General features: G+C 34.2%; 4 protein-coding genes across 10 annotated transcripts; 2 read left to right on the top strand and 2 right to left on the bottom strand.

Moving 5' to 3' along the window:
- Positions 1–2,598: 2,598 nt before the first annotated feature.
- On the bottom strand, positions 2,599–6,336 carry LOC106765794 (probable lactoylglutathione lyase, chloroplastic). 3 transcript variants are annotated; one of them, XM_022782807.1, is made up of 9 exons: positions 6,205–6,336; positions 5,733–5,931; positions 5,511–5,635; positions 5,329–5,393; positions 4,913–5,125; positions 4,777–4,824; positions 3,570–3,677; positions 3,257–3,414; positions 2,599–2,887 (listed from the first exon to the last, which is right to left on the bottom strand). In XM_022782807.1, exons 1-8 carry the CDS (start codon positions 6,302–6,304, stop codon positions 3,301–3,303), a joined length of 972 nt encoding a protein of 323 aa, XP_022638528.1. In that variant the 5' UTR covers positions 6,305–6,336; the 3' UTR covers positions 2,599–2,887; positions 3,257–3,300. The 3 variants fall into 3 exon arrangements, with proteins under 3 accessions (XP_022638528.1, XP_014506021.1, XP_014506029.1); XM_014650535.2 differs by having other exon boundaries at positions 3,257–3,397; XM_014650543.2 differs by having other exon boundaries at positions 3,257–3,381.
- Positions 6,337–8,011: 1,675 nt separating this feature from the next.
- Positions 8,012–11,431, top strand: LOC106772803 (ninja-family protein mc410). 4 transcript variants are annotated; one of them, XM_014659409.2, is made up of 5 exons: positions 8,012–8,030; positions 8,111–8,159; positions 8,290–8,513; positions 9,176–10,284; positions 10,593–11,431. In XM_014659409.2, exons 4-5 carry the CDS (start codon positions 9,294–9,296, stop codon positions 11,087–11,089), a joined length of 1,488 nt encoding a protein of 495 aa, XP_014514895.1. In that variant the 5' UTR covers positions 8,012–8,030; positions 8,111–8,159; positions 8,290–8,513; positions 9,176–9,293; the 3' UTR covers positions 11,090–11,431. The 4 variants fall into 4 exon arrangements, with proteins under 4 accessions (XP_014514895.1, XP_014514908.1, XP_014514887.1 ...); XM_014659422.2 differs by having other exon boundaries at positions 8,022–8,159; positions 8,290–8,508; XM_014659401.2 differs by having other exon boundaries at positions 8,022–8,159.
- A 1,157-nt stretch (positions 11,432–12,588) lies between these two features.
- Positions 12,589–15,184, top strand: LOC106768353 (E3 ubiquitin-protein ligase ATL42). The gene is made up of 2 exons (XM_014653463.2): positions 12,589–12,630; positions 13,736–15,184. Exon 2 carries the CDS (start codon positions 13,741–13,743, stop codon positions 15,037–15,039), a length of 1,299 nt encoding a protein of 432 aa, XP_014508949.1. The 5' UTR covers positions 12,589–12,630; positions 13,736–13,740; the 3' UTR covers positions 15,040–15,184.
- Positions 15,185–17,291: 2,107 nt separating this feature from the next.
- On the bottom strand, positions 17,292–25,929 carry LOC106770868 (protein phosphatase 2C and cyclic nucleotide-binding/kinase domain-containing protein). Of its 2 annotated transcripts, XM_014656704.2 has the most exons (16): positions 25,122–25,919; positions 24,328–24,995; positions 22,813–22,944; positions 22,474–22,704; positions 22,169–22,294; positions 21,911–21,973; positions 21,409–21,491; positions 20,754–20,985; positions 20,366–20,679; positions 20,162–20,240; positions 20,021–20,087; positions 19,293–19,570; positions 19,128–19,193; positions 18,426–18,547; positions 17,990–18,146; positions 17,292–17,853 (listed from the first exon to the last, which is right to left on the bottom strand). In XM_014656704.2, exons 1-16 carry the CDS (start codon positions 25,486–25,488, stop codon positions 17,605–17,607), a joined length of 3,234 nt encoding a protein of 1,077 aa, XP_014512190.1. In that variant the 5' UTR covers positions 25,489–25,919; the 3' UTR covers positions 17,292–17,604. The 2 variants fall into 2 exon arrangements, with proteins under 2 accessions (XP_014512190.1, XP_014512198.1); XM_014656712.2 differs by lacking the exons at positions 17,292–17,853; positions 17,990–18,146; positions 18,426–18,547; ... (7 more) ...; positions 21,911–21,973; positions 22,169–22,294 and having other exon boundaries at positions 22,513–22,704; positions 22,808–22,944; positions 25,122–25,929.
- Between the last annotated feature and the right edge of the window lie 846 nt (positions 25,930–26,775).

The following is a 26,775-nucleotide window of genomic DNA, read 5'->3' as shown; positions in this document are numbered from 1 at the left end:
ATTCTTTAAATATGTAAACGTTCCTCTTAAGTGTACATCTTTTAAGCTTGTAAGAATTTTCACATGTTATAACTATTAATAGATCTCAATGTGAATTATAATATAATATATTTGCTAGACCGTGTTTGGTTTTGAACCATTTAGATGTTGTATTTTCTAGAAGGACAATGATATTTTGACAACATTTTTTGACAACTCTTTTGACAATGGGACACGTGTCATTATTTTATTGGTCTATTTGAATTTATGTTTAAAAAATATTTAAAACGGACCAATCACAAACTGCCATGTATGCGTTGTCAAAAAATTGTTAAAAAAGTGTTGTTAAAAGAATTTTTTCCTTTCTAGAATCAAAGTAAAAGTATTGGAAATATTGATGCATGACAAAGAATGAAAAAGCCAAACCAAAACTATTAATATTGTCTTTCAGTATATATTTCTCGTTGTGATCAAGAACATTTTTTCACATAAACGACATTGTTGGGATTATTAAAGTAATTATTTACACAAATTCTTAATTGTTGAAGTCACCATGATGAAATTTTTGTGTTAACTTTCTGAGAAAAAGAGAGATACAAAGCTGAAATAACCAACTGAAAAATTATGAAGCTCAATATTTTATAAGTGTTAGATTCAAAGACATGAGAAATAGTGCACAAGTCACAATTCAATAAGTAAAAAAATGGTTGAGGCCATCATATGAGAAGAACTGAAATTCTTAACCTCATTTAAGCACTTAACTGATACTGATTTATCTTCTTCAAAACCTTGAGAACTCTCACTACTTCATTCAGCACAGTTGCTGGATCAGTAGTTTCAAGTCCAACCATTGCAGCCAATACTTCAACTTTCTCCTTTGTTTTTCCATCTTGCAGCAACTCCTCCAAACTCACTTCTTCATCTGATTCATCACCACATGCCTCATTGGATGAATCTGTGTCTGACTTGGCATAAGAAAGGTCCTCAAGAACATCACAATAGCCAGATGAATCTTCAGTTGGTGTGAAGGAATTGGAATTGTTTAGCTCATTGAATTCAAAGGTAGAAAACATGGGGCAGAAACTGAAGAGGGTGTTATTATTTGGTGTGAAGAGGGTGAAGGAAGAGAAGGAAAAAAATGATGAAGTCAAGAGTTCTTTCTCTCCAAAGGGTACCTTTGAGCTTTGTCTGCCATGATTCATTGTTGATGCTGAGGAGTAGCACTTGAAAGAACAAAGGAAGTTGATATATAAGTAATCAGTGCATTCCCTTTTAGGCCAAATGAAGAAAACCAAGAGGGTAAAAGTAATAAGGTGATTATGGACCAAAGAAAGAAAACAAGGTAATTATGGCCATAATTCAATTGGACCCTGATTTTAGAAATCTGAGTAAGGCCTAATACTTTTAATATTTTTTGGTTAACTATGTATGGTCCCATCTTCTGCACACTGCTGTTTTACTATATAGTATATTTGACTTCTGTAGTTTTGCAGAACATGTTATATTCCCTTTTGGTACTTCATATTTGATTAACATCTATAATCTGAAGTTCCATTGAACCACTCCTTTCTCTTTAACAAACATGCTTGTTCAGGCAAGAATGCTTGTTGAGGCATTTAACTCACACTTACAAACAGACACAATTGAGTACATACATGATTGATGAAACTGATTGAGTATAGGTTTAAAGATAAAGGTGATTATTCTGTGGGTGTGTTATGATTGATTAAGTGTGTTTATAAACATGTTCAAATGTCATTGAACAGTAATCTTGCAAATTTCTTCAATCATGTCAATTTTCTTAGAATGTGAGGAATGGAGATTGATATGGTTGAATAAATGTGAATGGACATTGTAAAGGAGGAAGAGGAATAATGAGTGGCTATAGCAGAGGCATGAGTGGGAATCAAACCTGTCCTTTTCTGTGCAGCACTTAAAGAATGATGTATACTACTAACTAGGAAGGTAAAACTTCACTTCACACTGATTCAATATCATTGCTTTCCCTCATTCACTTCAACCACTAAATCTTATCACAATTCAAGTCCACTCTCACTCTCCATATCAAATTTGAGTATCTTTCATATCCAAACTTGTTGTTCAATCAAGTTCCTTCCTAATTATATTTTAACTAGATAATAAATTGGGTACCATGTTTGTGAAAAATGGTTTTACCTACCATTTAATTGCAGTTCATCATTTCTGATAAATAATGCTAAAAGGTGGGTTGATAATACTCTTTGTTTCTTTATCTTAATAATCTTATATTATTTGTGTTTAAGAATCATGATCAATAATGCCATTAGAGGTTGTGTTGATAACTCTTTATCTTTTGGTATCTTAATAGTTTCACTTTATTTAAAAATAAAAATCAAGAACACTTTAAATGGATTTTCCTCTTTTAATCCTTAAATATGTCTTAAGATAAAATCACAGTTATCACCAAAATAATTTAAACTGTATTAAAGCAAAAAGATATAAACTGTATTCAGTTATCTATGAATAAAAAATGGACTTGCATGATATACAACTTAAAAAAGAAAACCATTTTTATTGATTTTTTTCAAGATTTTGAAAATATAAGAGGTAAAAAATGTTATAAGAAGCTTGTTGTTTTAGTTTATTCATGTATTATGCACTTTATATATAAAACAAAAATGTGAAAGAATATTAGTTATTTACAATATCTCAATCTTAAACTCCTAAACATATATAATAGATAAATATATTTTTATCTTCATAGAAAAGATATTTTTAAAGAATGATAGATTTCCAAAAAAAAAAATTAAATAAAAAAATATTAATCAAGTATTCTCCTCGCCCCAAATTTTGAGCAAGTCCCAAAATTGCCATGATGACTCAAAAACTACTCCAGCTCCCTGATGAAGTCAATATTATCTACAAAAACCTGTACATAAGAGGTGATAAAAACAAGTTAGTCACAGATGTTTCACTATAAGAAGTAATGATTTAATATACCCTTTTAGTTCATTATCTTATTTCTTTTAGTTTTTTGTCCTTAGGTTTAAGAATTTCCATTTTAACTCCCTTAAAAGTGTCATACTAATGGTATTAGTTAGGGTGAACTACTTGTGGTATACTGATGAAAAAGCTAATTTGGTCTAACAGAGACACTTTATGGAACCAATGTGAAAACTTTCCAAACTTGAGACTAAACTAAAACCAAGTATAAGGAGGGACCAAAAGTGTATTGTAACAAAAATGATGAATAGACAACAGATTGGAAGTAGAGAGGAAAATATCCACAGAACCATACAGTTTTCCAACCATCAGGATCTTCACATGATGTGATCTTTGTCTTTATGTCAGGTATTGGTCCAGGTTCCCGAGTAATCTTCCCTCCTGCAAGTTTAATTGCTTCGCCAGTTTTGTACACATCATCTGTAGCAATTGCAATCTATGAACATAAAGAAACTGTTTACAAAGAAACACATGGGAGCAAGCATTTCAATGAAAAAATTCATATGAAAACTCAGCCATATCTTTACATCAGAAAACAAAAGGCAAAATTGAAAGAATGAATACTACTTAGCAGATTCCAATGAAAAATACTAGGAACTTCTGCTTACCTGAGCATAAGCATCTCCTTTATCATATTTCGTGACTCCATAGTTGTAAGTCAACTCCAGGACAGTACTTTTTTCCTCTGGACCATATCCCAGTATTGCTATTGTTTTCTACCAAAAAGGGAAGAAAATTTTATACAATCACATGCCAATGCATCAAACAAGCCATGGGAACAATTTTTAGGCCAACAAAGCAAGCAAGTTGAACCAACTGGCAAAAATGGCTTAAACCTCAAAAGACACATGTATTTCAAGAGAAACATAAATCTGAAAGCATATGCTAGTTAAAATATGTAGAATCTTTCCAAAAATATGAGGGAATACATTGAAAGCAGGATTATAATTTATAGGCCATACGGGTGCATGTCCATAATCACATTGGATGATGATTCTTAATGTTGGTGTGTGTCTTCTGGACAATTGTAAGCTCACAAAAAAAGGACTTGCTAACCTTCACAGGTGATTTTAAGGACAATTGCGTACATAGAAGGTTTCGGTGAAATCTAAAACCATATTGATACAGATGGATTGTATGGGAGGCAGAAACAAAAGGAATCATTGGTTTAACGTTGGTATTCTTGTTTTGTCTTTAAAACATAGATGGAAACTTATGGAATCATAAATCGATAAAAGAAGAAAAAAGATGTTGTATACAATTTTTATGCTAAGGCACAAGTTGTTCAAGAAACCTTCAGATAGCCCCAGGGAAAAAGAGAAAAAATTTCACCACCAACTGCGTGATAGCCACACAATCTTACTTATATCAAGTTGATAGCTGCACACTCAGATACATGATTTCACACAATAAAATACACAAACAGTCATTTGGTTGGACACATACGCAGAATTCTTCCATTCTAAAAAAGTTGATTGAGGATAGTGCTGAACTGAACATATTTTTGCACACCACCAAACAATAGGCAACAAGTACAGCATGTCACTTTTGACTTTTCGTGGTACAACCCCAGAAAGAGATCATTGCACCTTAAAGAATAGATGAGAAAGGGATTTTGTCCCTCATGCCCTGAAGATTAACTTTCCACCCAGATAAAGTGGTATCAGAAACAAAGATAGTAGGGCCCCCACAATGGGATATAAACCCTGAATTCTTGCTTATCTATTATGTTTTAGTTTAAAGTGCTGAGCATACACAAGATACATTAAAAATCTCAGTTCCAAATATCTGTAACAGAATGAGTATCAAGGGCACCTTGGATTCTGGATAATCCTGTGTTCGAAGTAGCTCCATACCAAAAGCCTAAGCAGCAGGTAATCACAAATGAATAAATGTTTTGTATAGAAAATAAGAACACAGCAAACCAACGTAAAATTACATTGACCTTCACCTTCTCATAAAATTTGATGGAACGGTCAAGATCACAAACTCGAAGCATTACTTTGCACAAAGGCTCGGGAGAGGGAGCCCTTTCTAAAAGTTCAAATTGATAACCATCAGGATCTTCAATAAATGCATTTACAGAGTTGCCTCCCTTGACAAGCATAGGCTCTCTAGTAATTTTTCCACCCTTAGCTCTGACAAGTTCCACTATTCTTGAGATCTAATAAATAATTATAAAGACAAGATAATTCCATATTATACATTGATTGGAAAGAACATATAAATCCCAAGTAATAACCACAACTGAATCTTCATGCCCACAATAATAACAACAGAGTGACGCATTTGGAATAGTTCACAAAAACATATTTTTTACTAGTGAAGAATGTTTACAAATCATAGCAACAAGTTACGCAAACTCACATCATCAACAGCAAGACCAAAATGACCAAATCCATCTCCAATGTCATACTTGTCAATCCCATAATCTGGAACATGTTAAGGAAAAGCAACATTAGCAGAAGGGTTTCCACTTCTCAATAATGTAAAATAAATTTCAGAAAAGGCAAAGTTCTGCAATTATCATGAATCCCAACAGCTCTTACTGTATGTTAGTTCAACAGCAAAGTGTGCATCCTCAGGCCCATATCCAAGAAAGGCATTAGTATGTCTCTGCTCTTGCATGTCACGCTGTCTGAGAACCTTCATTCCCAGGCACTCTGTATAAAATCTGAAATCTCGACAAGAAGTTTGTCTTTCCCATGAGAATGACGAATGTAGAAAATTATATAGATTGTTAGGTTCTAACTACGTAATCTTGGACGTACTTTATGGTCTTGTCCAAGTCCCCAACACGATACACAACATGAAGCATTTTTCTCTTGTCATGTTTAACCCAATCCAGCGCATTTTCTGGTGCAGCAATTGAGGACGTGTTCCCAGATGCCTTCGCCCTCATGCAATTATCATCATCATGCCTCAAAAACTTAGAAGGTTTCAGGCCAAAATTATGAAACCGTCTAATACCTACATAAAACAACCCAAGAACAATCTCAGTTGATAAAAGTCACACACAACCTCATCGTGCAAGAGTGTTAATTCTTGTTAAAAACATGTGACAAGAACATGCCAAATGCAACATTAATACAGACAAGCACGATTTAATAATAAAAATGGGAAAAAAATAAATCCCTTTTAAATTGGGTATAAAATCTTTGATTGATCACATGGTAGATGAAAAAGATAGCATCTTTGGGGACTATTTGCAAAAGGGTCAAAGACATAAAAAGAAATGATTACCGCTACCGAGATGAAAAAGAGAGAACTTTTGAGAAGGGTTGCAAGAAGAAAGAGAGGGTAACATGAAGGAAGAAATTGAGGGACGAAAGGAAGAAGCCATGGCAAGGAAACAGAGTGAAGTGAAGGTAGAAAAACAAAAGAATAATATTAGGCATAAATGCTATATAATGTATAAACTAGTATCATAAATATTATAAATAATTAATTTAATTTTAAAAATTAAAAAATTGAAATAACTGATGATTTAAAATAATAAAATAAAATATTTATTTTAATTTAAAAAATATTTAAATTTAAATTGATGGTTTAAAATTAAAACATAATTATTTTAACTTAAAATAATATTTTTTTAGAAAATACTATTAAAAAAAGTTATAATATAACTCTTAATTTTGTTTATGGTTTGATTATTTGTTTATTTAAAAATACATATTTTAGTTCTTATATATATTATTTAAAATTTTATTTAATTCTTAGAAACTAAATTATTTTTATTATGAATAGTAGGGGTAAGAGTAAATTGTAAGTATTTTTAAGTAACATTTATATGTAGTTAAATATTTTTTTATTAGTTACTTAAGAAAAAAATATTAGTGTAGTTTTTTTAAATAAGTAAGAAAATTCATATTAGAAGTAAAAATAATAAAAAATTGTTCCAACAATTAAAAAACATATTTTTTAAATAGTTACAAGAGGTCTACGTAGAAGTAAAACAGAAAAGGTGAGACTTGTATTTACAAAATTTTAAGAAAATCTAGAGTTAGTAATCTAATTTATTATATATAATTTAGAAAATGTTGTAGGGAAAAATAAAAAGGAATACTCTCTCATGAAGATCTCAAGTTTTTCATTATATTCGTTTGTGTCATAAGACTTTTTCAACAATAAATAAATGCAAAAATTAAATTTAAAAAATTACTTAATATATATACCTTAAAATCATAAATTAAGTCTAGTCACTAATATATATTAAGTAATTTTTAAGTATATATATATATATATATATATATATATATATATATATTAAGTAATAATTACCATGATCATCACAACTAAAAAATCAGCTACAAAAAAAAAATTGAACAACCTAACTATTTATTTAGCACCTAATACATACTAAATATTTATTGATTTACCAACTAAACAAACTTAATTTTGGCAATTAACTAAAATTTCTAACCTTTGCTATATACCTATCTTATTTCAGGTGAATCAATAATGGCAACAACAAAACACCAAAAATAAAATAAATAAAGTGGTAGGTGGCTTTTAATTATAAGATCTATCTACTACATTATTTTTGTTTTCTTTTAAATCAATATACCTTCTCACTTGAAAGTAGAAAATAATTTAATCAGCCGTACCTTATATATATATATATATATATATATATATATATATATATATATATATATATATATATATATATATAAATCGCATCTTCCGTGAAGAATATTTTTTAATGTAATTATTTCATAATTAATTGGAAATTAATGTTTAATAATTATTATGTATAATTCCATAATCCTCTAAGATCTAAATCCAATAAATAATAGGCAAACACGTTTTCATGTGATGTTTTTTCTTTTCTTTGATATTTATTAAAACGTCGTTACAAAAATATTAAATTATCAATATATATATGTTAATATCTAATTTAATAAAATTTTTGTGTTGAATTGATTAAAAAAAGACATCTGATTGACCCACCTACTCAATACTGAGTATATGTTTGTTATAAAATATGAAATAAAGAAAAACATGTGAATATATCAAATGGGATCCAACGTAAGAATCACACTGGCAATTCCAACGTTAAAAATTTGGTATTTTTTTTTTCTTAAAAAATATATTATCCTTTAAAGCATTTTCTCTATTACAGTCTTAATCTTCCACTGATACACAGAGATGCAGACTTGACCTAGGGTTTTGATCATCCATCTTCCGGATTTCGGGTATATATATACTTCTTCCCCTTATACCATCACTTTCTTCGTTTTTTCAATGATTGCCATGTGAACCCTATTTTCCTTGATTCTAATATGCTTTCATGGTTCTTCTTCCTCTCCCATCGTGCATCTACAGAGTAAGCTTTGGATCTCTGATTGGAGCCTTACCCATTTTTTCTTATTGTTCAAGCAACGCTTTGGGGTACCAAAGGTTCCAAATTGTGGGGGAAAAAGGCACTCTCTTGTAGCTGCTGATTTGGCCTATGGCTTTTGGCTTCTTCAGATTGGGGGATCAGAAGCAAGAATTCCACACCCCTTGGGAGAGTATGAGAGAGAGGGAAGATTTGGATCACGAGTAAGGTCAGGTCTTTCACTTGATTCACATCATTGCTTCTAGTAAATTTGACTGAATATGTGTTTTTTATTCTGATTTGAAAATTTGTTATTTTTTATAATCTGCTGTAGATTTTGACGTTCTATTTGAAAGTGTTTGGTTTTGGTGTTTTTTTTTTCTTTTTTCTTTTTTTAAATTATTTGTTCATTGGACGGTGAAGTACCTTAAATGGTGTATGATGCTTCAGAGGGGTCTTCAGCTTCCCCATGGAATTTTATACTAATGAAATCTGTCCCATCCTTCATAATATGGATAGGAATGAGTTTTTTGTTATCATGTTTTGTTTCCTAAAGTGAAAGGAGAAAACATAGATATAGTTCTTTAGGTGTTGTTTGTGCTGTTCTCCAATCAGAATTTGATTTTCATCTTAATATACCACCTAATCGTTTCATGTATGATGTGAAATTTCAATTTTGATCGGAGGACAATAGTGCTTAAGGAACGGTATCTAAGCTTTATCCTAAGTGAAAACCATGATTATGTTAATATTTTTCACTACATCAACTTGTGATATGCCATTGACAATGTTTGTTTTGTTTGATTTCAAACTAAAAATGCATATATTTATTAAACCTGCGTTGTGCCATTGACAATTGCTTGCCATGTTTGACTTCAAACTTAAATGCAGATATTTGAGGACGGTTGCTTGCGGTGAAAAGGTGTGCGTGGCCCGATGAATTGTTATGGAAAATACTACGTGAAGCTGTTTGATCTGTTTTGATTTTGATAGGCTTGGATATTAGAATATGGAGGATGAGAGTGGGCTTGAACTCAGCTTGGGTTTGTCTTGTGGTGGCTCGTCTGCCAAACCCAAGGGTAAGAATGGTAGCTCCTCAGATGGTAGGGCTGAAGAAGTTGGTAAAGGTGGCAAAATGGTGGATGACTTTAAGAGCATGTTTGATAATGCTCCTCAGAAGCCAGAATCTATTAGTGGGACGCGGAGAACTGATTCCCAAAAGCCTGAGGAGAACTTCTTTAGTGACCTTTCAAAGGCCAAAGAAGAGAATGCTTCTTTGAATTTAAATGGAAGAGGATTTCTGGTAGCAAAGAATAGTAAGCCTCTTGAAATTGAGGATGAAAAACGGTCAGAGGCAGCAAATAAGCGGAAAATGCCTTTCGATGAGATACATAGTCAAAAGAAGCATGACAGTGATGTCCACCACCCTGATTTACATGACAGGGCTAGAACATCTCATATATCTATAACAGAGGACGGTTCAACTGCAGAAAATGAAGATGTGGCCGACTCTGAAACTGAGAACTCCACCTCCAGGCCCATCTCACACCACAGTGATGGTTCCAAAGGATTCATCAGAGTTGGTTCTTCTTCTGATGCAGCAAAGGAGGTTCGTGGAAGTGCTGACTCAAATGCTGCTGACTTTAATGGGCAGAAGAGGTTTAATGGGTCATCAGAAAAAGATTTTAAGCACACAAACATGAACTACGGTGCTTCCTTTTCTGTTCAACCTGTAAATATGATGAATGTATCTTACCCTTCTTCAGTACAAGAGTCTAGCCCTGTTGGGGCACCAGGCCCTCAGATACATGGAGTGATGCATGTAATGCCTGCAGCAACTGGTGAACGTGCAGGAGCCCAATCAGTGAATAATGGAAACCTGCCGGTGATGTTTGGATATCCGCCTGTTCAGCTTCCCATGTTGGAGGACCAACCATGGGGTTTGGTTTCTCGTCCTCAACAATTACACCCTTATGTTGCCAGGGGTCCAACTAACCCAGGTACTCTTTATATGTATCGAACATATTGGTAAAATCTTTCTAACTCAAACCTCCTCCGTAAAAGTGATTGATAAATTGTTAAAATGTTTTGGACTGTGCATTTAATCTATAGTGCGTTATGGTTGCAAGATTGATAAATTAAACCAAATATGTTAAATCTCATGTAAGATTGAAATATTAAACTTATAACCCGTTTATGCCATAAAAGTTATCATTGTGATAAATGTTTGTATATCTGTGAAGACTGCAGTTTAATATGTTTCTGTATTAATTGCAAGCTCAATTATAATGTTATTGTATGGATATAGCTGCACTCCAAGTAATCTCAAACAACATATCCGAGGCCATACCATACGAAGGAAGGCCATTAGATCGTTCCAAAGGAGATGGTAAACAGCGTGTCACTGAAGAAGGCTCCTCTTCGCAACCTGAAGATGCGAAAGGAAGAAGCACAAATTTTAGGGCCAAAGATATAACAGACCAATCAGCAGGAGAAGGTTCCATCATTGATTTTTCAAATATTAAGCCCGGTCTTGCTGCAGATGTTAAATTTGGCGGATGTGGTTCCTATCCAAATCTGCCTTGGGTATCCACCTCAGGTTCAGGTCCAAATGGCAGGACAATATCTGGTGTTACTTACCGATACAGTACTAACCAAGTTCGAATTGTCTGTGCATGCCATGGTTCCCACATGACCCCTGAGGAGTTTGTTCGCCATGCAAATGAAGACCAAGCAGCTGCAGAGGGCAACGGAGTTGTGGGGACAGTAGCAAACGGCAACCCTGCTGCCTCTTCCCATGGCTAGTCTTGTACACTCTAATTTGTACCTTAGTATTGAAGTTCCCAACAGGAGAATCAGGGAAATCGGGCTTTAATTTTTGTATAGATGAATGAGTTTCCTACCATTTTTCTGTACACACTTTGATAACTTGTTTGGCTATTCCTCTTTATTTACTTGTAGCCAATGCAATCAAGTTTGCAGTTGTATGTAATAATGGGCCTTTAGCATTATCTGTTCAAGGATCAATATAGTGTTGTTGTTTCCAGATTGCTCAGGGCATGTTGGGCACTAAATGTTCTTCAAAAGTTGAGGATAACCAACCAATCCCTTGTAGCAATTATTCTTAATTAAGCTTTTATTAGAGCATATTCAAGGAGGTGCTTTTGGAGTTCTTAAAACATCGGAACTAGTTATCCGGTTTCACCATTTCAGCAACTGACGTAGCAGTTAGTAATGATTCCTTATCTAAACAACCTTAAGAATTGAAAGACTTCTTTTGAGTTCATTATTTGATGCTGTTATAAAGAATTTTTTTGCGAAGTTTCTAAATTTCACGACATTGGTTAAGATTAAACATTGCTTTGAATGGTGTATACTATTATTGTCATTGCTGCTGAAAGTAATGCTTCCTTTTCAATTATCGAACGTCAGACTTCCAGAAAATCTGCACCCACTTTCCTCTTCCACCAATGCTTTTGTCTTCCAAACTCCCCATTCTAGAAACGTGGCAAGCCCATTCAAAAGGGGCATGGGCAAAAATCAGTTCTAGATCACTCCATTTCTCGAGGGAATTAATGACCCTCCTGAACTGCCATTTCCCTTTGTTTTCCCCATGCTCAAACGGAGCATCACTTGTCCCAAAGGATATAATAAGAGATGAAGAGTTTTTGTGGCAAATTCCATTTTTAGATAGGGATCTTCAAATCTTTAAATATTCACCTAACTTCTCTCTTATTGTTGATATCATTTTGTTGCCATGGCAAACTTACAGTATTAGTTTCCTATCTAGTCATGTGTTTCAAAGTGTAGTAACACGTGATTCAACATGGATAATACCATATCTGAACTAAACTCTTACTTTAATTCTTTCTTCCTTATCTTGCTTATCTTGCAACATGTAATAAATAATAATCATCCAAATCTAGCCGTTCCATTTTAAATCTAGAGCTTAAATATGGCATCATGCCAAAGGGCAATAATATCACCCTTTCTTTCGTGTTTACCACGTATCATTAGCATTATCTTTTCAGCTGCTGCTGTCACCACACAAACATGGAAAAAAAATAACATTGCTTTGACCAAACGTGTTACATAACCTTCTACCTCTTTGCTACGAAGTCTAGCAACATCACAGCTTTTATTATGCAGCAGCAAGACAAGCATGTCCTTTATTGATTGCTTTATTATAATTGACTAAATCAAACTTGGAATATGTATTTTAACATCGTTTTTCAACACTTTCTTTTTTAAGTTTCTTTTGCAGGGTCAGCGAAACTGATGCAGTTAACTTGGCCGCTATTAGTAAAATATAAGTACTGAGAGGAATATAACAGGTTGTTAGGAAGGTCAGTGAAGGATTCGTGATCATCATTGAGCATTGATAATATTTTAATTCCTCACAAAAACTATATCAGTTTCATATTTTCAAACAGAACCGCAGGTTTACAGTATCACTCTAATTTTTCAAGTACTTTAATTTTGATAATGAGATCATAAATAACTCTCTTAAAAAACGTGTGGCTGGTGAGTTAAAATCCATGTCTTGAAGGTTTGCCAAAGCTGCAAGATCAGCTGCAAAGGTAGATTAAACCTTGACTAATGGAATGTGATGTGATAACTACCTTTGACATTTTTTTTTTTCTGGTTTTCCAAGGCTATTACCCCACCATTTGGTCATGAAGGCATGGCCTAAACCTTCCTCACAAAATGACTTTTTTCTTCCCCTGAAGCACAGTTTTTACCTACCACTGTTCCCAATCCTTTGTGGGGTTTCCTACCTTTGACATTGTCAAATCCCATATGTAAATTTTGAAAAATAAACAATACAAGAATAGAAAGTGTAAATATCTTTTACGCAGTGATTTAATTACACAAATCGTCCTATATAGTAAGTCTGTCATTTTTACTGTAAAAGCCATATCAAAGAAGATTTTCAACTAGTTGATATGGCAAGCATATTAACCTTTCTTAAAAGACTAACGTACTGATTATTGAAAGATTATGGACTCTTCATGTGTCAGATTAAGCAGTACAGACAAAACCAAAACGAGGTTAAGTTCGAATTTCAATTTCATACGCAAGGTGAGATTAAGGAGTAATCTCCCATGTATTACCCCAGCAAGGTGGCGTAAGGATTAAACTAGAAAACTTTGTTTTGTCATACCATGTGTCATTGAGACACACACATACCAAGTCAGAAAAAGCCCAAGTTAAATACAATTGTAGGCCAACCCCACCACCTTGTGGTCACTACTGAGTCCCGAATATTTTATTGATATTTAAAATGAAGAATCAAGTTGAGACGCAAAACGTAACCTGAGAAGAAACCAAGAAAACTGACATAAGGAAAGGTTACCATTTGGGGGAGAATCATTGAATAATGTCCATGCACAACAACCCCATTATAAATTCATAAGCCTCCAACTCATCAATTGGAAACTTCTGCTGCAGAATGCATGAGGAAAACCAGAACCATGAATGAGCTTGGTGTTATCCTTTTTGTTCTCTCAGTCTTATTCCTCCATGTTAGAGCACAGACTGCTGCACCATCAGGAGATGCTGTGTCCAATTTCCAACCAAGTCTTGCTGTTGTCATAGGAATCCTTGGTGTGATGTTTCTACTGACATTCTTTCTTCTCATGTATGCAAAATTCTGTCAACACCGCGGAGCTTCAGCTTCTCTTGGAGACCAAGAAAATCTACCAACTTTTGTGAGATCAAGGTCTAGATTTTCAGGAATTGACAAGACTGTCATTGAATCACTCCCCTTCTTTAGATTCTCTTCACTCAAAGGGTCAAAGGAAGGACTGGAGTGTGCAGTGTGCTTATCAAAGTTTGAAGATGTCGAAGTTCTCAGACTTCTACCAAAGTGCAAGCATGCTTTTCATATTGATTGCATAGACCACTGGCTTGAAAGGCACTCTAGCTGTCCTATTTGCAGGCACAAGGTCAACCCTGATGACCACACTACCTTCACATATTCAAACAGTTTAAGGAGGCTAGCAAACCAATCAGGTCGAGGTGAAGAATCTAACTTAGAGATCTTTGTCCAGAGAGAGGAAGACCATCATGGTTCATCAAGATTCAGTGTTGGAAGCAGCTTTCGGAAAATGGGAAAGGGTGTCAAGGAAGAAGAATTGCTCATCCAAAAAGGAGCAGAAGATAGTGATGGTAACCAGAAGGGATATCATAAACACAACCACATGATTACTATATCTGATGTTGTGTTCAAGCACAGGTGGAGCAACGTCAGTTCTTCAGACCTCATGTTTTTGAATTCGGAGATGCTGAATGCTACATCAAGCAACAGATTCAGCAACTTCGAATCAAATGCAGACCTGATGTCAACCCCAAGAGAGTTGGTAGAAAATGATCATATTAAGAACATCAAGGAGGAGATGGAGAGGAAAATTTCCTTCGAGAGCAAAGTTAGTGCTCTTAGCAACATCAAATCAGTTTCAGAAAAGGATCCTCCTTTTACATCAGATTCTGCAGGAAAATCAAATCATGCACCAAAGTATGCCAACCCAGGTGAGAAAAGGTCAATGTCAGAAATCACTGCTGTCTCTAGATTTGGAGATTTTGGCACGAAAATGAGGGTCTTCAAGGATTCTTCTTCTGTCCAAAACAACCTTAAAGAGGAAAAAATGAGACAGATTTGGTTTCCAATAGCTAAAAGAACAGCTCAATGGTTTGTGAATAGAGAAAGAAGGTCTCAGCTATCTCTGGATAAACAACTACCATTAGATGTATAACCCAATCCAACCTTTCTGAGGTACACATGTTTGGTTTCAGTCCTTGTTCAACAACTTCGTATAGATGTCAGATTTTTTTTTTTTTGAATAGTATACAGTTAAGCAAAGCAGGTTTTCGTTTCAATCAACCACTATTTTTTTAGTTCTTATGATCTGCATAAAAACTTAATCTTTCTATGGCAGAAAATTTAAGGAGCCCTCGTGACCAGAGTAATCGAAACCCTTTTAAACATAGAAATTGTATCTTCTTTTTCATCTCATAATCAATTTTCTATTAATTTTCAACAAGAATAATAGAAGACAGCTTCATGCCGTTGTGCTCAATAATGCTGTGTATATGTGTGTCAGCCCTTTAATTTAAATATGTTCATCTTGGTCATATTTTATATCCCTTCCATTCTCTTCTTCCTAACATATAAACATTGCACATTATTAACAACTGAACTTAGGCAACAAATGGCTGAATAACGCCATGGTTTCATTAATCAAACAAGTTCTTTCTATTCCACCCTGAAGGTTGGAAAAAATAGTTATTTTTTTTTAATGTGAATCAAATTAAACCTGACTTATCTTAAATGAATTTGAATTTAATCATAATAATAATCTTTTATATTTTTTCATTATATTTATTTACAATTTTTAATCTGTAGCTTCACATTTTTTTTTTCAAAGACAAGAACTTTTTTATTAATGTTTGAATGCTTTGAATGATTAATTTATTTGGTTGTCCAATTATATATAGGTAGACAATTTGATTTTCACTTATCATCTTTATAATAATGACTGATAAAATAGGTAAATAATTTAATTTTATGACAGATGAGTTTGGTCAATTTATTCTCTTTATATCACAATAAATATATAAAATATATTGAAAAACAAAATATAATTAAGTAAGTCAACTTATATAACTCATCAATATGTAAATGAACAAAACGATAAAATGTATTGATTATCAAAAATTTGTCCAAACAGATTCATTTAATGCGAGCTTCCAAAAGTTGAAAGATTTAAAATAATGATATTTGATTAAGCAAATTCTTCAGTCGTTACATATCTCTTCTCTTCAATTTTTCCTTAGAACAAATTTAACAAGTATATAATAATGGTTAAGAGTAAATTTTTAAGTTTTATTTAATCTCACAAAATTGACTAATAAAATAAAGTTTATATTTATTTATATCTTCTAAATTCATCGTATCTCTAGCATACGTGAAACTTCTAACAATAACTTTGGTAAATTGACCAATTAACAAATTTGCATCTAGCCAATCAATAGAAAAACAAAACAAGAAAAGTATGCAATTTATGTGATTAGGTTGAATAATTGGCTATAAAATGCATAATCCGAAGAAGCTTTTCAAAATAAGAGGTAGTTTTTGTCAGTTTCTTGTGTGTGAAGTGTGCATATAAATTAATGGCGAAAGAGAGGCAATACAACACGCAAAAAATAAACCCTATTCTTCTGTCTTGAAGCCAAAATGAAGGATGCCATTGCCAAAATGTGACCTCAGCAACAGACTAACTCTATCTGCTATGGCAATAGTTTTGTATTAAGCAGATCCAAAGTCGGCTAGGTGCTACATAGACAAGGTGCTTACATCCTGCATAAAAACTTATTTTAAGAGTATTTTATGTACCATGTTAACATTAAGTATTGTTACATTTGTCAGTGTAGTTTTATATTGGTCACATTTTTTTAGGGGGTAGGTCTCCTTGTCATTGTCAGATTAAAATATTTTGGTTTGGATTATGGGGAAAGCGATTGAATATAAACAAAGTTGAAAACATGTAATTAATACATTATCATGACGTTAGTGGCTATGCTACCAATTTGAATGCTAAAGTACATTTTATTTCCTTTTCCCCTACTTTTTATCTTAATAATGAGGCTTATTTTTATTTTATTTTCAAGAAAATATGCATTTTAAATGTTGATGTGAAAGATCACTCACTTTGAATTGCCACTATCACCTAGTATATTAGAAAAAAGGAGATAAGAAACACTAAAATATTTGTTACTGTGTTGATTTGCTAAACATATTAAACCAACAACAAATCTATATATATCAAGAATTTTTCTTCTATTAATACTTAAACGAACAATGAATAAAACACGTTTATCAAAATGATAAATCAAATGAGTGGTGTTAGAAAGAGAAATTGTCCCCAAATTTGATGTGGACGCAACAAAAGTTGCGTGAGAACAAAAATAAGTTTCCCTTTTATGTGTTAGTATGAATTTTGGTCAATGACAAAACTAAGTTGCTTGAATTGCAATTGACTGAATTCAAATTCAATCATTTACACTTATATAATATTTACAGGGGAAGGGAATGACCCCCAAAAAATTTAGGAAAGGGAAGAGATGGAGATGATAATAAACCTAGCCTACCCAGTCTGCAACTAAAAGATTCAAACTATAGGGAATATTTTGCATCTGTTGCGCTGTTCACATTTTCTGGTTGACTGCATTCTTGGATTGCAATTTTCCCAGATAAGCAATGGTAAATATTGGTGGAGTGCCAAACTTCAAAAAGAAAACAAAGAGTAATGGCCATCCTTCTACCAGTCCTCAAGCCACTCAGGCACATTAAGTTCTTCTACCTCCTGCAAAGGCGAGCCCGGATAGCCAGTACTACAATCCTCAGAATGAACTTCCAAGTACTGTGTTATACGAGAAATAATTTCCTGAGGAACAGGAAAAGTGCGGCTTCTAATCCCTTCCCAATCGATACCCTTAAACCATGGGTGACTCTTGACAGAATCAGGACCTTGGCTTCCAAGTCTATTGTTTTCTTCCACTTCAAGAAGCTGAACCAATCAGTCAAATAAAATCCAATTAGAGAAAGTATGCATGGATGTTCCCAATAATGCATTGCGTATATTTCAAGCAATGCAAACTACGTAGACTATCTTTAGAGAAAGAGAGTCTTGGTTCTTGCAATACCTTGGAGATAAGATCAACCGTTTCAGAGCTGAAACTCTCGGGAAGGTGTAGCTTCCTTTTTGCAATTTTGGCAACTGTATCAAGTTCATTTTCTCTCCATGATCCAAATGGCATCTCACCACGTAACATAAAATATATTAAAACCCCCAATGCCCACCTGCATAATCACAAGAAAAGTTCGCCATCTTGACATCCATAAAATGCAATCAAGAACCATGAATTAAAAACTTTTCAATCCAATTTGGTGTGATGAAAGTCAGTTGTAACTACAATCCTATTGATTACAATTCAAAGAAAGCTTTGATTATGCATTCAGTAAATGCTATGCTAATTTAGGTTTCTTGATATTAAGGAAATAAAGACAGAAGCTTGCTACTGACGAGGACTTGTGTAGTTTAACGAGAATTATTGTGTTTGGACAAGGTTTCATTTATACCAGTCGGCAGGGAAACCATGGCCTTTTCCCAAAACAATCTCTGGAGCCAGAGAATCTGCCATCCCACAAATTGTGAATGTTCTCTCGCCAGAAAGCTGTTTTCCAAATCTGAAGTCCACCAGCTGCAATCAGTGTGTACACAAAATAATTAATCAGATACTGCTATATTATGAATAATTGTTTATACATATCCCTGTATCAGGATTAATACCCTTCTAAAGGATTAATACCCCCAAAATACGTTACTACACATGACAATCGATTACTTCTATCCATGAAACAACACCGATCACATCACAGGTTAAGAGCTGAAGGTATGTATTAATGGTTTCTTATATTTCACTATGAATAGTTTTACATGATAATTAAGAAGTAGGTTTACTCCATTTTATGCTTACATCTAACTAGACTTTAATCTGAGTCACACTTGCATTAAAATCTCGGTATCACCTCTGATTGCATTTATATTACAGTCAGGGAATTGTGATGATTTTAGTTTGACATGTTAGAGAACATTTGAATTATCTTCATAATTATTGATGAGGTGTTAGATCTGTTGTATCTATATTATGCATATTTTTAGTCTTTAACGTCATCCATCATTTACAGCGATGTCATCTGCCATAACTATGGAAGATTCACCATCAATACCACTGATAAGCATGGATATGTTGAAAAGAAATCAAACAGAAGTTCCCAAACCTGTATCTGTCCTGTTTGCTCCAACATCAAAACATCAGGTGACACACCTCTGTAGAGAACACCATTCTGAAATGCAAGTATGAAATGAATAAAGGAAAGGGCAACCTTAGCAACTAGCCAAAGAAGGCACAAAAAGCGAAAACAATAATTATTTAGATACAAGACCTTGTGCAAGTCTTCTAAAGCAGTGACAACAGATGCAGCACAAAACCGTGCGGCTGATTCACTTAAAGGACTTGAAAGTATGGAAGACAAAGGGCAAGCAAGGTGAGTATTTAGCAGTATTCCAGCATACATGCTATCAGCACAAGTGCATAAAACCTGTGGTATACTAGCTGAAGAGCCCAAACCCTTAATCAAATCTTTCTCTTTCAAGACTTGTGATTCCTTTCCAAGCCTTTTAATCTTTGGCTTAGAAAATCTCTTCAAAGTAAGCAAATTTTCTGCACCAAAATGTATTCATGCAGCAAATGTCATTAGAAAAAGAAATCCAGCATACACATTTTTTATCACTATGGAATATATTTAAAGGCTATTAATCGATGTAGGAAAAGGAAACCAAGATATCTATGAAGAAAAAAGTCACAATTTTAAGAAAATATTTATATTTTGGCGACTAAAACATTATGATTACATCCACTTAGTCCTTTTTCAAATATTTTTCAAATCCACTAACTACATCAATCTTCAAATTTGATTAATTAAGGGAACAAATCCTCCAAAGATTTGGTAGGTTTATATCAAGTTCGTCTACAAAAGGACTTGATTGAATCAAACTTGGAAATTGAATTGTTGATCACTTGATGTATTAAATTTATGAAAGTCCATTATTTCCAGGATCAAATAATTCTATAGTTATTTTTCATGCAAGAATAGGAGAAATGTTTTTGTACCTGATTCCTTTAAATTTGCAACCCCTATTTCGGAACAGTCAGTGGAATATAGTGTCTTTCTCCACTCCTGCCAAAAAATGGTCCATAAGCTAATTTGAGGATCTCATTTCCAAAAAATTGAATGCAACAGAAAACTCTTACCAAATCTGAAAGCTGGACTTTATCAAGGGATGAAAAATCATAATTTCTTCCAGTCAACTCCATGGAATTATCCTTTGACCTATGATGAAACTAATGGTGTCAATGATGTGAAACTTTGTTTTCAAGTTCAGTGTATAAGCATATAAGCAGAACTGCATAGCTGTCGTCTGACACATGCTAACACATGCACATACTAAAACGTACTTGTGATCTTCCTGAGAAATCTTTTGTATGGAGCCAATAACAGATTCAAATTTGTCTTTTGTTAGCAAAGCACATACAACATCACCCACAGCAACAGCATTTATGGAACCAATACGTTCACCATAAAGGGTCCATTCACCAAAATAGCTTCCCTCGGGCTTCTCTATTGATAGTTCTGTTCTGCTCTGAACATCCTCCTCCTCGTTTTGGATGTCAGGCTTGAGGCTGTAGGCATTTGGACTCGTCAACAAGTCAGAATCAAAAGTGATTTTTACACATCCCTTCTGTATAATGTACAATGCAAGGATTTCATTCTGCAAAGACATACTGAAAGTCATTAACAAAAGATAAGAGAACAAGGGATTAAAGCAATTAAGCAATAACTTACATTGTCTATTATTGTCTGCCCATTTGAGAAGGAAACTTCAGAAAGGGAGTCAGAAATCTGACTGAGTTGTAAAATTGATAACCTTGAGAGGAGATCTACAGATCGAAGCAACTTCAATGACGATAAGTTAGAGAATTCTGACATTAAAATCCCACGAAAATCTTCTCGTTTTAAAGCCCAAAGAGTTCCTTTTGTTACAGCACGTACAGAAGCCTGGAGTGGTTTGTTGTACCTGTAATGCCATTTTTTGAAAACAAAAAGTGTTAAATTTGCAAAGAAAAAAGCTAATATTGTCGTAGCAGCTACATATGAAAAAAGAGTAAGAGAAAAAAATGACTTTAAATACAATAACAACAACAACCTAAGCCTTGTTGTGTTAAGGCACCCTCATAAAAATGACTGCACATTTTCAGCAAAAAGTAGGTTGCAAAAACTTAGTTCTTAAAGCTGGTTGAAAAATTTATATAATATTTCATATATTCTAGAATAATTATATTTGAACTTCATATGCCTATCTGGATAACAGTCCTCAAAAAAATATTAATACCTAACCGAGAGGAAACTTCAATGACTAGATATGTTTCATGTGAAAAAGAATAACTTCAATTGAGTGGAAGAACCACAAGATGCTAACATGTATGATTGAGTGACTTACATTAGAGCAAGCTCTCCAAAACATGAGAGTTTTTCAGCTGTGTAGCGCTGCAAAACCCTAGGTACATCTCCTTCTTTTTCTTCCTGCCATAGTAATGAATGTTGAACGGGATTAGTAACATATCTCGTTGACAATATAGAAACACAACATATTAGAAAAGACTAAGTACAGGCAGCATTCGTTAGGTGACTGAAGATCTTCAAAACATGATTTCATTGACTAAACCAAGGAAAAGTCCAATTAGAAGAGCTAAAATGATGGACTCGGGTTTAGAAAAAAAATAAAGCGGGTTTTTGAAAGATGTTAAATCCTGGAACTTTATCACGAACGAAAAATTATTAGCATCGAATCTAAGAAAAATTTAAAGAAGTTTTTAAAGCCTGCAGGTGCCAGGACCCTTGCCTTTTGCCTCTGGCTAGTACAATTTTCAATATTTTCCTAATAGAATATATGTTGAGTCATCACAAATCTATAGAGCAATCAAATGACAAAGTTTATAAACCTGAGTTGCCAAGACCTCAAATTCTCCACTACCAACAACATAAAAACAGTCACCTTCACCACCCTGCAAAGTATAACTTTAGTCACAATTGTGCAATTATAATATAATCAAAGTCAATATAAAGAGAAATTTTTAACAAGATGCAAAGACATGTTCCGTTCAAGAATGGTAAATTTCAATTTCTGCCCCTGGAATCTACAATATCCCCAGGTTGGACTGTGCACAATTCTATTTTCAACTTTCAACTAAAAAACTAACCTGTTTGACTATAATATCCCCAGGTTCGACCTCCACTCTTTGCATGCAATCCAATAGAACATGGCACTGAGAATCGGTAAGTTTTCGGAAGAGAAAATGATCGTGCAATGCCTGCTCTATGTGTGCCTGTGGCATATGAAGATGAAGCACCAGCAAAGGTTCAAAGTCATTAAACTTTCCAGTGGGAGAAACTAAAATTATGACTTAAAAGTAGTACCAATGTTGTTATCGATTTAAATAAATAAAAAATGAAAAATAAAAGAGCTAAATCAATTGTAAAATTAAAAGATTAAGTGGGGGATTACTTCTTCTTCCCATGTCTTTCTATGGGCAGAAGGGGGAGGAACCCAAGCTTGCCCATTTTCTAGGGAATTTTCAAGTGCTCGGAGGCGTGCCCTTGACAAGTCATGTCTTACACGCTGGTTTCTAGCACTCCAGCCAAAGGTGGAAGGGGATTCTGAACCTGTCACCTCTACGACTTGTGGCACAGGTTTTTGCAAAACATCACCATAGCTAGCCGACTGAGCAACAGTAGACTGATTTGGAAGATTAGATCAGTTACTAACAATAAAGTAAATGAAAGAGAGACTATTTCTAGGAATATAATTGAAGAGAAGCAGGATAAAACAGGAAAAGTACCATACTTCAGTTAGCCCATTTACATGTACAATGATGACTGTGATGTCATCTGTACGAGTTTCATATTGCAGCCAGAGTCGATAAGATTCTGCCACAATTGCAGCACAAGCATCACGAGGATCTTTGAATTTTGCAGCCTGGAAACATAATGGCAATTAAGAGACAATTTTACTTCAATTGGATGTTACACCATATCTAGGTTTAAAGTTGCATTAAATTAAATTCACAAAACCCAATTCCATGATCAAATGCACATGGTTGTTATTTACACGTATTATTATCAGCAATCTGCAAGGATTAGTTTTATGATTTAATTAGACTCTGGAAAGATAGTTCCAAGGTCAAGGATGCATCAACCTAGTTTGAACACAGAAATTTTTTACCAAGCTTCTGTGAATGAAGACAAGCCCAGATGCATTTCCGCATCACCTGGACAATTTGACAATACCATTACCCAAAAAGGTGTTTTTTTTTAATATCATTATCTATCCTCTACATGAGGGGGAAAAATTTACTCCATAAAACTCCACTTACATGGCACCGAGTCACCAAAAGTATGATGCAATTAAGTAATTTACGTCTCAAACTTAGGATTCAGTTAATCCTAAACGTTTCAACTACCGGGCTTAATAACAGACACGAATTTCAACACAAAATTGCATCCAATTTGACCCGTTGATTATTAGACTAATAGCAGAATATCAAATTTTAAAACTGAAACTAATGAAATGTTAAAGTTGTTAGAACTATTGCAGGCGCATTGCACCCTTCTAAAAATCACTTCTCATTAAAATCAACTACAGTCACAAAATGTTGAGCTTGGTTTCAATTGGATGGTGTTCTTGCGATTCTACGAAAGCAAGTCTTGCATGAAACAGAAAAACGGCTTCATGGTGAAAAGAGTAATTGCTCCCTCCCATTTTATAAAATATATATATGAAAAGAATATGTTTTAGTGAATTATGACTAAAGTGACTATTACAAACAATGCTCACCCAAAAAAATTTCCTTATTAAATAATGGTTTCAACTGTAGAAGGAATAATGAAGTGGTTTGGAACTTTGTTTTCTGATGCTAAAGTTGGGCTGGAATATAATTTCAATTTCTAGAAATCCATAACTATTAGCTGAAAATTTCTTTTCCGACAACCTTATATGGAAAATTCTGTTTCCCCTGACATCCATGTGGCTTTATGCAAAGGAGTGAATTTGAATTTTCTGTCAAAAAGTCCCCAGTTGCATAAGTTGGGTCTCCTAATTTTCATAAAGATTCCTAGTCCCTAATTCCTGATTCTAATTCCATATATGAGAGAGACACAGTAACCAACATTAATTGTGCCAGATCGTGATTGCCAGTGAAACGAAATAATAATCTGCCACCAACTTCTTTAGTACACATAAAAGCAAATTTCAACAACAGATACCCCTCAAAAGAGAGAAAAGAATGTATGCCTTTGAATAAGGAAAAAGCTAGCTTAAAAGAAAAGCGAGGGACACAACAATAAAAGAGATCTACCATACCATTTCAACCACACTCTGGCTAGAGAGAAACTCAAACACCCCATCACTAGCAAGCACAAAGAAAGGGTGATCCTGCGTGAGCTCAAACACAACAATCTCAGGATTCGCCACAACCCCAATAGTCTCCGCGATAGAATCACCAATACTCCTTGTGAAAGCCGTCCCCGGGTACATCCCATTGGGCACCCACAACCTCGGAGGGTCACCATCATCACCCTCCTCTGTGCCCCAACACTGCACATCAGGGTTCTTCAACCCCTCAATCTGATCCAAAGTAAGAACCCTCGCCCCACAGAGCTTCACCCTCTCCAGCTCATCACTCCTAAACGGCGTCTGATCAATCGACAAATCAACGGCCACAATTTCCTTCCCTCTCCTCTCCGCGATCACCGCCCTCGAATCGCCGGAATTCGCCACGAATATCGTCCTCCCCCTCACCAGCACCGTGATCGCCGTCGTCCCGCTCATGCTGTCATCCAAAACATCAGCATGCAGCTGCGAATTCGTCGCCAAAAACGCCGCATGACAAGCCTCAACAGGATCACCACGGAATTTAGAATTCCTGAGCAAATTCTCACACAATTTCCGCTTCACAAACTGCGAGCACTGAGCTCCAAACTCACCATGGCCGTCGAACACACCAAAAAAGTGGTCATTAGGACTCGTACCTGTCCAGATAAAAACCCTCACACACAATGAGGACCAAAGACACACTCCACAGAAAGAACCAGCCAAAGCCACAAACAGAAACAGCAGAAAACACAAACTCCAAAAAAAAAAAAAAAAAACAGTACCAAAAGGCGTGTGGATGCAGAAGCTATCCTGGTTCGCTTTATCAAGTGCATCGGGATAGTAACCTCGCTGAGACAAAAACGAGTATCGCAATTCGAAGTTCCCAGAAGGCACTTTAACGATTCGTGAACCGTCCGGCGGCAGGAACTGCGCCGAAACCCTAGCCAGTCTTCGGATTCCCGCTTCGGAGTCCCTCGTGATGCTCAATTGGTTAAGCTGGTCTCTGATTTCACCTTCTTCAACGTCGGAAGAGGTGGGCGAGAAATTGGCCAGTTCGCCGACGTCAGTGGTTCTGACGACGGGGTCTCCGTTGATGCTGGAGCCTCTGCAGTTATCACCTATACAAACTCGCGAGTAAATGCAACCCATCGCGAGTAAAGGAGAAAACGAAGAAGAAGAAGAATGAAGTAATAAACTGAGATGCTAAATTTGGCATCAAGAGAGAGAGAGTGGTGTGGGTAACTAAAGTTGTGTCCTAATCTGAAATCTCAATTATTAGAAGCAAGGAATTTGGAACCACAAAATGTTTGCAATAAATGAGCAGGAAGCATGGTGATAAATGAGATTATGCACTTCTTGCTGATGCAGCAGTGTGCAAAAATTAGTCCAAAGCATTGCGATTTGATTTTGTTTTGTTTGAAATGGCTTCTACCGAATGGAGTTTAGTGGTTGGTATGGGTTTGGTTAAAAGCGAAAGGCAAAAGAGAAAAAGATTACAGTAGAAGAATAGGATTAGGTTAAATTTTGAACAAGTTTTTGTAAGAATTTGCAGTGTTTAATTAGAGTAGTGGATGAGAACGAAGAGTGGTGCATGTGATGTGTGTAAGGTCAGAAAGAGAGAGAAAGTGAGTCACAGGTTTTGTTTTCCTCCTGCTGCTCATCTGTGTTTAACATCTTCACGCGCCAACTTTCACTTTAACATAACCAATATTATAATATAAAAAAAAAAATTACTTTGTCTCAAATTTAATATTTTTTATCAAAATTTAAAAATAAATAGATCATTTTCAAATGATATAAATAATTAAAATGATAACATGCCAAAAAAATTTAATATATTTGAATTAAGGTGAGAAAATTTATTAGTTTTTTGCATACAAAAATGTAGTACTGTATAAAAATATTGACACAGATTTTAATTTTATTGAAAATTTTAATTATTAAAAATGTATTTAATCTATATATTTATATATGTAGACAAATATTAAATATATTGAATTAAATTTTTTTTAATCTCTTAATTTTTAATGTCTTTTCTAAAATTTTAAACTGATTTAATTTTCAATGTAAATTTAGGTTTTTTAATTAATTCGGTTAAATTTGTTTAAAATTTTAAATGTGTTTCTCCGTTAATATTAAAAAAAATATGCTAAACGGTATAAATTACTCAACATGTCTTAAATTTAAATAAATTTAATGAAAATTAATTTAAATAATTAAATTCACGCATTTCAAGAATTTAAATTGAATCAAAATTTAATAATTTTAAGTTTTGATGAGAGTTAAGTAATAAAAATATATTTAATTCATTTAATGTTTAATTTAATGTATATTCGTTTTTATTGGTTTCGTAGAATAAAAATGAAAAAAAAAATGTAAACGCACGCTAATTTTCAAACGGAACGGTTTAATTTGAATGTAGTAACTTTTCTGAGT

Source organism: Vigna radiata, chromosome 1, assembly GCF_000741045.1.
Source record: "Vigna radiata var. radiata cultivar VC1973A chromosome 1, Vradiata_ver6, whole genome shotgun sequence".
NCBI classification, from domain to species: domain Eukaryota; kingdom Viridiplantae; phylum Streptophyta; class Magnoliopsida; order Fabales; family Fabaceae; genus Vigna; species Vigna radiata.
The sequence above is the reverse complement of the archived record's forward strand: the minus strand, read 5'-3'. Positions and strand labels throughout refer to the sequence as shown.

Excerpts from the sequence above, each read along its gene's own strand:
- LOC106768353 (XM_014653463.2), top strand. The coding sequence starts at position 13,741 with ATGAGGAAAACCAGAACCATGAATGAGCTTGGTGTTATCCTTTTTGTT.
- LOC106770868 (XM_014656704.2), bottom strand. The coding sequence starts at position 25,488 with ATGGGTTGCATTTACTCGCGAGTTTGTATAGGTGATAACTGCAGAGGC. Across the intron at positions 21,492-21,910 it reads TTGAGGTCTTGGCAACTCAG|GAAGAAAAAGAAGGAGATGT; the intron begins GTTTATAAACTT and ends TTACTATGGCAG. Across the intron at positions 19,571-20,020 it reads TGCAAATTTAAAGGAATCAG|AAAATTTGCTTACTTTGAAG; the intron begins GTACAAAAACAT and ends ATTTTGGTGCAG.
- LOC106772803 (XM_014659409.2), top strand. The coding sequence starts at position 9,294 with ATGGAGGATGAGAGTGGGCTTGAACTCAGCTTGGGTTTGTCTTGTGGT. Across the intron at positions 10,285-10,592 it reads CAGGGGTCCAACTAACCCAG|CTGCACTCCAAGTAATCTCA; the intron begins GTACTCTTTATA and ends GTATGGATATAG.
- LOC106765794 (XM_014650535.2), bottom strand. The coding sequence starts at position 6,304 with ATGGCTTCTTCCTTTCGTCCCTCAATTTCTTCCTTCATGTTACCCTCT. Across the intron at positions 4,825-4,912 it reads CCATCAAATTTTATGAGAAG|GCTTTTGGTATGGAGCTACT; the intron begins GTGAAGGTCAAT and ends CCTGCTGCTTAG. Across the intron at positions 2,888-3,256 it reads ATCCTGATGGTTGGAAAACT|GTTTTTGTAGATAATATTGA; the intron begins GTATGGTTCTGT and ends TCTTATGTACAG.